This window comes from Etheostoma spectabile, chromosome 17, assembly GCF_008692095.1.
Source record: "Etheostoma spectabile isolate EspeVRDwgs_2016 chromosome 17, UIUC_Espe_1.0, whole genome shotgun sequence".
NCBI lineage: Eukaryota > Metazoa > Chordata > Actinopteri > Perciformes > Percidae > Etheostoma > Etheostoma spectabile.
The window spans coordinates 7,542,116-7,551,212 of record NC_045749.1 but is presented as its reverse complement, the minus strand read 5'-3'; the positions used below and the strand labels follow the sequence as shown (position 1 = coordinate 7,551,212).

At 38.1% G+C, this 9,097-nt stretch overlaps 1 protein-coding gene across 2 annotated transcripts; it reads right to left on the bottom strand.

Moving 5' to 3' along the window:
• Window positions 1-5,311: 5,311 nt before the first annotated feature.
• sf3b5 (splicing factor 3b, subunit 5) lies at window positions 5,312-7,841 on the bottom strand. Of its 2 annotated transcripts, XM_032541001.1 has the most exons (3): window positions 7,757-7,835; window positions 5,711-6,010; window positions 5,312-5,445 (listed from the first exon to the last, which is right to left on the bottom strand). In XM_032541001.1, the coding sequence occupies exon 2, from the start codon at window positions 5,980-5,982 to the stop codon at window positions 5,722-5,724; it is 261 nt and encodes an 86-aa protein (XP_032396892.1). In that variant the 5' UTR covers window positions 5,983-6,010; window positions 7,757-7,835; the 3' UTR covers window positions 5,312-5,445; window positions 5,711-5,721. The 2 variants fall into 2 exon arrangements, with proteins under 2 accessions (XP_032396892.1, XP_032396894.1); XM_032541003.1 differs by having other exon boundaries at window positions 5,312-6,008; window positions 7,757-7,841.
• Window positions 7,842-9,097: the final 1,256 nt, after the last annotated feature.

Sequence of the window (9,097 nt, the reverse complement as noted above, 5' to 3'; positions counted from 1 at the left end):
ACACACACACACACACACACATTGATGAAGTTTCCCAGGCAGAATGGGAAGGCAGTTCCATCCCTGGCACACGGCTTGGAGGTCTGGGCTGTAATGCAGGTCTGATACTCAACTGAAAAATGGTGGCTTTTAATCATCAGTCTAATAATACCATATGATGTTACAAAAAGCGTAATTATTAAAATGTTATTACACATAGATCTTTCATTCAAATTGCAGTCATTCCACGTCCACATTCGTTCATTACTTGCAGTCTTCTCAAAAAATGAGTAAACAGTTATGAAAGAAACAACGCTGGGAAAATAATAACAATACTAAAACAAAGTCAGCATTCAATGTTCTCTGCTCAGAATGTTGTTCTGTACGAAGTGAGGGTGACAACCTATTTTTCAAAAGGACTCCACTTAAGCTGTATTTGTCATTGCACAAATGACCAAAAACTCATTAAGTATTTAATCATAAAATAATTTACTTTCGTCCTCTGAGTGCCATTTCTGTTTGCATTTATTCAGAGAAAATGATGCCCGAAACGCACTGCTGCCTTCTTCACAGAAAATACTCAGTGTTTTTCCTCGGTGCAGAGTCATTATTGTGTCGTTTATCTTGGATGTTTCCACACCGCTGGTAAACCTGCCTGTGCAGTAGAGATGGAGAAAGAAAGAAGGAACAGAAAGTGGGAGAAAAGGAAGAAGTGATGAGGTTCGCAGAAGGTTTACTGGAGGAAAACAATGGAGAAAGAGGGTTGAGGCAGATAGATAGACAGAACAGGTGGGTGACAGAGACGGGCAAAGATAATTAGATTGTGGGAGCGTGTGCTGCCTGCACCTTTTAACCATTTGGCTGAGGTCCTGCGTAATCAGAGGAGAGCCAAACAAGGTGCTCACATCAGCATCAACGTGAAAAGGCCAAGTGGTTTTTAGGAGATGCCATACACTGTGCCAGAAACTATTTAAAAATGTAAACACAGAGATGTCAATACGGTTCCCAGTCTACCTGTGGCTTTTAAAAGGTCATGTGAAGGAATAGAATTAATTGTCTAGACCAGGGGTCTTAGGCAAAGGATGGGCAGGGACCCCTGCACTACATATTCTATAAAATTGAGTTGCGTATTAAAGTGTTCCTACAATAACGTGTAGGCCTAAAGCCTTCACACATATATCTTTTCATCGCGCATACATTACTAAGCTATGAAATTAATAAATATTGATATGTTTATGTGTTGTGTTTCACTGTTAAACATGCATGTAGCACAGTGTATCCTTAAGTATAAGTGTATCTGTGGATGGCTGCCTTAGTGGCTAGCTTACCTACAGGCTGATGAGCCTGTCATTGTTGTGCCAATGTAAAAACAAATCACACATAGGCCAATTTATCTTCGCTAATGATATATTGGACTCACGTTTATGTATATTTTTTTACATCTTAACTTTTGGAAGAAAAAAACCCCCACCTAAGGGTCCTGGACCCCCCCCCCCCATTGAAAATCTTTGCTCTAGATCAAAACACTGCAGCTTGAAATGAAGTTGAACTTTATTTTTCTGTAGGTTTCAGCTTGAGTACTTCTGGATATTAGAAAAACAGAGTAAAATGTGGGAAGGAAAATGCTATGCATGTCCAAGATGATTATTGATGCATATTTAATGCTTGTATAAGCTTTCATGGCATTCCATCCAATAGTAATATTTCAGTATGGATCGAAGTGACACACCCTCCTTAGAGCTGCACCAGTGTGGCTGAAATAGCAGTGTGATCATCTATACCAGCATGTAACACAGGTGAATAGGCTACAGCTACACAGAAGTAGATGCATTATCAAACCCTGTTCTGTGTTTGGTTCATTGCCTTAAAAACGTTATGTTGAAAATATACAAGGACGACAATTTTGTTTTCGTGTGTTAGCCAAATTCTATTTCTGCTGGTTCCTGGTCTGTCTCATAATATAGCACAGCTGTGGATTTAGATCAACACCTTCATAACCGGAGGGGAATGAAATAAAGGTAGAAAACATTAATAGTATAGATTTAGAGAAAACAAAAGACATTTTATTCCAGAATATTAGGAACCACCCATCTGCTCAGGGGCCTAGTAGGTTTTATATATATATATACTGTACATATGTATATATATATATATATATATATATATATATATATATATATATATATATTAGGTATATTAAAGTTTTTGATGTCCTTGCACTGTAAAAGTCTTTATGTTGTACATGTTTGTGTGGGCAGGCAGGTTTGTTGGCAAACCTTTCTCAAAGTGAAAATTGCAGCCTATTGAATCATTTTTCCTATCTGCTGGTGATTGTCTCAGTTCTGTCAACACAATGTGTTCCTTGCTGTCTTCCTTAGAGAAAACCATAGACTGCAGATGTATCTGAGAGCCTGTAATCAAAGTACACCCACCTGCAATCTGGATTGCCTTTAAAAAAGGAGATTCCATCTCCACTCATGTCACTGGATGGGCCACTGGAAACTAAGGAGCAGACTTCTATTCCTGGGCTCGGAGAAAACAAGTCAAGCAGTTTATGTGAGTGTGACAGCACACCAACAGACCTCACGCTGCTTTCATGCCTGACTGACTTGGCAGCACCGTCTTCACGACTCTCACAGTGAGGACAGATGGCAAGGACTTGCCCCACTAAGTAACCCTCTAACACACGCACACGCACACACACACACACACACACACACACACACACACACACACACGCACACACACACACACTTCCTTGGCACCCACTGACTTGTCTCTCAATCCAACTATGAGTCATGCATAGCATCCTCTCCCACCAAGTGTCAGTATTCTTGTGTGAATACGCCTGGCATGATTATGCTCCCATAAATCCCCTAAAGTCAGCAAGTGAAATCTCAGCGCCTGTTGCTCTTTTCTAGTCACACATCTCACTTTTCCTGCTGCCCACTTCAGTCCAAACAAGAGCCTTCTGCAGCTTCAAACACCTATTCTACAGTACTTCAACCAACCGGAGACGATTTACATTAAAACATAATTTCTAGTAGCATATTAAACAGACCACCCTGAAGACGCTGATTCAAATTCAACACTGGAATAGTTGTCTTAATATCTGCCATGAGCCGTTTTCATTGCAGTTTCCAAAACGGGGCCACCGCTTCAGAGTACTTGCTTTTCAGATATCCAAATGAAAAGTACCAGACGAGGCAATTTGTACTTGAGTGACTGTTCTCTATAAAATACACAGTACATGGTAAACATGTAGCAATGTATTATTCATTTACATCAGGACAATCAGTCATAATGAGACACAGTGTATCAGGATGTTTAAGGAATGCATAGCTGATCAGTGTGCAGTGCACTTAAATGTGTGGGTGGATGATTGGGTACAAACGTGTGTACGCCAGAATGTGGAGCATGTGAGAGACTGTGTAGGTGGACACTAGTTTAAGTGTCCACCTACATTTCATTTGTATGGCTTTGAATCTGCGAGGCCAAACAAAATAAATCTCACTCTTGAAAACATACCGCTGTGCAGTTTATTTGTACATGCAGTTGCTTTATGCTGGATGTTGATTTGTAAAATGTAAGTGCAAAAATTAATTCCAGACTATGGGGCATTTAAGCCCTATTTGGAATTTACTTTGATTACTCTGCACATTATGGCTGTGTGTGTGTGTGTGTGTCTGTGTGTGTGTGTCTATATATATATTATGTATATACTGTATATTTGTCCTTTCTCATGTACAGTATATATTTGATACAACACTAATTGTTTATGTTAATGCTGACCCTTTCCGCATTGTTCTTCAGTTAATATTTGTGTTTGTGTTGAAGCTGGTGCTCCAGTAAAAGTATTTTATTATATTTTTTAAAGTGACTATGTGTAACTTTTACACAATTCTGAAACTGTGTAATGTTCCATCTGTTGATCATAAATGACCTGTAACAGCAAACGAGAAAAGAACGTTAGTTTTATATACAGTAGTTTTTATTAACGCCACTACCCGGCTCCGATTTTTCCCCGCAGTCACAAAATGATTTACGGCAGGTAGACAACGCCACAGAGCACACACTCTGACAGCTCACAGATTTTGGTGTATCACCGGAAAAGCTTGTGTTAAGTGTTTCCAGCCAGGTAAAAGGTAGCAGGAGATGTCTTTGTATGGGCCTAATTTTATTTTAATTTTATCTTAAAAGTTATAGTACTTATGGCTGATACTGGGGCACAACCAAAGGAAATTTAATGAAGAACTAAATTCCAAAAGGGACAGTGAAAGACAACAGGCTTTCAACAGATGACGAAAATTACGGGATTGTTAATGATTCAAAAACTTTTTGAATTGGCCTTTAGATATGTAATATGTCCTTTTTTTTCATAAAATAACTTTACAACGCACAAGGAGGTTGTATGCCAGTAGCCTTCTATTTAGCATGGACATTTTATTTATTTCAGTCCATGTTTGTATTTTCTTATCCCTTGTCACGTTGTACTTGTGTAAAGCGCCCATGGGTTTCAGGAAATGTGATGTATAAGATATTAATATGTTGATTGCTACAACAATCTCTTTTAATGCTTTGGCTCTTGAGTCATGACAGTGAGTGATACCTGGTTTAGCTCACAATACACCTAAAAAACGGCTAATTTACTATATACAATACTTGAAATGTGAATGGAATTTCCTCATTGTAAATGATTATGTATCATTATCATTGCATATAATTATTCATCGCCACTTTATGACCTCCCGGTAACGCTAACTCAGTAATACAGTGGACAATAAAGCATCGTAAAGAAAAGACCTTTTGGACAGCAGTTGTGGTAAAAACAACAGTTTTTGTCCAAAGCGGCCGCTAAAACCAACATAAACTGAAAGGTACATATGGCCACTTTAACTATATCTTTTGTGCGACTTTCTTTCCTGTTTTTCTCGTCTGTCAAATTCAAACTGAAGCGACAGAATAAATCTAATACAATATAGAATTTGCCTAATTTGTACTCTTAATGGCATGGATGAAATTTAGGCTAAAGACAGATTATTTAAAATAAAAACTTAATAGGTAAAATACAAATGCTTCCATACAGGACATGAGGTCACTGAATGATTTTGAGTATGAATTACACCTTTGCAGTGACAATTTCAACTTAAAACCTATAGAACATTTCTGTAAAACTACCAAATGAGAGAGTATCCTTTACAAGAATGGAGTTCATTCCTTCTACAGCATTTAAGAGACCACAAACCACACTAAGACACTTTGGCCTGCTCTAACTTCAATTTGTCACTCATCTGTATGTAGTTTGGGCAGAACTTTGTGATGAGAAAATACATTTTAATTGGTAGCGTATGAATTTTAATGAAAACAAAACAGAGTTTAATCAAGAATACAGCTACATCCATTAATACAAGATGATAGTATGCCACTTTTCCATCTTCTCAGATAATTTCCCTGAGAGCTTCAGAGCTGTATGGGACAAGAAACAAGGTTTATCAGTGATCCAGATGCAAGATGCATGTGAAGATCTGTGTCCAGGTATCTTCTATTGTGTAAAGGGACAATATATTCAATTTTGCCAACTTGGCGGGTTATACAAGGTTAATTTTATGGTCAGAAATTTCACAACAGCATAACATTAAATATGTTTAGCAGAAAATCAAGTGTTATGTTCAACAACAAAAAAAAGAATCATACACAAACATCCTGTAAAAAAAAAACACCCACAGCTCACTCCAGCGTAATCTAGGCATCGTCAGGTTTGTCTGCTGGTGGTCCACATGGTTGAAGCATCTTCTCCATCAGGTTGAAGCGGACACGTGCTTTGCTCTCGTTCTCAGCGACGGAGAAGTAGTTGAGCAGGTCAAAATGTCCCATGTAGGAGCAGTAAGAGTCTCGGTGCTGGTTGACCAGCCATTCCCACTTGCTGGTGTCGGCGTGTCCTGTGCCGATGTACTTTGACTGAAGATGCTCCAGTTGACTGTGAATGTTGTATCGGTCTGTCATTCTCGCGGTGATGAGAGTCCCAGAGGCTCTAGACAAAAGTCAGAATGTAATCATCATTATCATATGCACTTGGATGCAATGAATCTAACTTGGAGCATTAGCTGCATCCATTAACCAATTAAAAAGGGATTAAACGAAAAGGCAAAGTACTGATACAGTCAAGAAGATATATATTAGGCGTGTGAGGATTCAAACCCCAAACAACTTCAAGGTATATAACGCTGTCTTTGAATGAATGTTTGCAATCAGCTATGACAGTTACCGTAACATGTCTAACATTAGTGAAATAATTACTTCAGGCTGCTACCGAGGCAGATAACAGGCTAACGCCAGCTACTTCCTTCTTAACGTAACTTTACTAAGCAGACAAGTACACATTTTCTGCTAAATTAGTGCTTTTCACTCTCTCTCTCCCCATCATAACATTTTTTTATAGTAGGGGTAATTGTAGTGATATATCTTTTACATAAAAGCAATTAGATCATGAAATGTTTTGTTTAAATTAATGTTTAATCCAGTGTGACATTACCAAAAGGACACATTTTTAGACCAGAGACAACAGTGTGTGAGTCATCCATCCATTTGTGTGTTCATAAACACGTGAGTAGAGTACGTATGTAGGCTACAGATATGAATTTGGGTGTTATGTTTATACTGATGTTTATATGCTCTAAGATGTTAAATTACATTAGCACAAAAGTCTGCTGGCTGCATGCCAACGCTCACAACAGTATACAATGTGATCATGTGTACTCATGTTACACTGTAACATTGTATATGATTATAAGTGGAGTGCTCACAATGGCTGTGTAATGTGGACATGTGTTTCACGACTTTACAGCATCAAGGAGAATGTTTCATTTAACACGGTGTTGATGAGGATGTTATTTGATTTAAAGAGGCTAGCTAATTAAGTTTAAGTTACTGTGTATACTATTAACATGTCCTAGCTTTACTATTCCCTGGTCCCTTTTACAATATGTATTTATTTATTTAAAAGGTAGGGAAAGCTTATTTGATAAAAATTGTTTATTTTAATTTATGAATGGGAATATTAAGTGTATCTATCAGATTGAATCGTACCTCATCGTATTGCACCTAATCGTTTCATCAAATCGAACTTAGTCGTTCCAGATTAAATTGTATCGTCGCTAAACCATATCTGAGCCCATGTATGGAATAGTCTTATAAGGGATATATGCTCACACCTAATAAATATACTGTATTTATTACAATAAAAAGTACGTAAAACGACACTTGACAAAAGACAATTAACAAATATGTACATTATGGGTGTTTTAGAATGAAAAAGACGGAAGATGGGACGTTTAAAGCGGCTTGGTGAGGGAATGTGCAAAAGTTTACAGTACGTATAAAAAATTATACAGCAAGGACGTTACTTAGGTTCATGCAAGATGCACACAGATGGACTTAACCATACAACTGTTAGCTAAGCGATAATATTGCTATCTAGGTTAGCTAATAAGACAAAAAAACAGCTACATCATGAACTAGCTACTGTTTCTATGCTAAATCCGGTTACTTGCTCAATATAACCGTAACGTAGTAAGTACCGGAAAAACAGCTCCCTCGCGTTTACAAATAACAGTTAGCTAGCATGCTAATGTTGATTTTCTGGCTAACAGTAACGTGAGGTTAGCTACCTCGTGTTAGCCCAATAAAAGTCTCCTCGAACCCTTACTTAAACTGCTCTTTTTTACTAAATATATGTTTCTTACTGATAATATAGTTTTCGGGTGCAAAATATACTTACTCGATAAAATGTAAAGAATTTAAGAATGAACGCAGAAGATGTAAATAATATGTTCGTCCGTTCCGCTGTCCGTGGCAATCATAGACAGTTAAAGAAGTGGACCAACAGATCCCGTTGTTCTGGGCGGAGACCAGTGAAGGAAAATAGAAGCTCTTTTTCCGGTGATGGCTAGGCTTTACTGCGCAGCCTCCAACTGAGCTCGACGACGTGGTTGTGACGTGGGTAACGTGTCTTTAAGTTATAAGCCTTCTGGTAGCTGTGCCAAGAGAAATCTCAATCATTCCCAATCAGCAGAGACGGAGAGCGTAGGTATATGTAAGGAGATAACATAGGCACAGGCCAATTACTGCTAACTAACATGCTAGTTAACGTTAGTAATTAAACCTAAACAGCTAATGGAAGTCAGAAGTGCGTGTTTCTCCTGACAGTACGGTGATTTGTCAACTATGCGACTGTAAGTCATGTGGTAATGACTCAATCGTTAGCCTATTTTTACAAAAATGACTGCTGCGGAGTCATAACGTAAGGTACAAGGTAATGAAGCCTTTTATACATTGTCGTGTTTCTTTAGAAATAAACAAAGGACAAATAGAGACTTTAAACGCGTCAGATGTAAAGTTATTTGCTGTCAAAGTGGCGCCAAAATGAATGGCAGTCATTGTGATGCTAACGGAAGGTGATGGCTTCGTAGCATTAAAATGGCGCCGGGCGAGCTACGCTTAGAGAGGAGAGGCAGCATAGGTGGACATGAACGATGACTTCCAATAGGTTCCACCTGTATAATAAACCGGAGAGAAACAAATTGGGGTAACGTTTTGTTCCTTTCAAGTTTAGATTCAAATCTGCATGGCCAGTGTTGCCCAACCAGGTGTCCCAGGTTTAAAGATTAATAAAGATAGTTGTATCTGTTTTTAAGTTTTTTTGACTCAGATTGACACACAAGGAATGGTTTATTTTGCTGTTTTTTATGGTAATGTCCATTTTCCCTAACGTTCCAAGTACACAATTTTGTTTTCTTCTTGATAATTTAACTTTTCTTTTGTTAACACACTGTTTTTGGTAATATTGCTTCTATTTTTGCTGTATCTGATGCCATTGTTGGACTATTATCTTCAGGTATTAACAGTACTTTACTTTATTTACATGAATTAGTTACTTACATGAATTGGTAATGTAATACATGGCATTTTTCCACTGCATGGTACCTCCTCAACTCGCCTTGACTCTACTAGTTTTCCATACAAAAAAAGTCTCCAGGTACTTTTTTTAGTACCACCTCAGTCAAGGTTCCAAGCGACCTGAGGTGATACCAAAAGGTGATGTGAAAACCTGCAGACTACT

Coding starts and splice junctions, on each gene's coding strand:
- sf3b5 (XM_032541003.1), bottom strand. CDS start 5,982: ATGACAGACCGATACAACATTCACAGTCAACTGGAGCATCTTCAGTCA.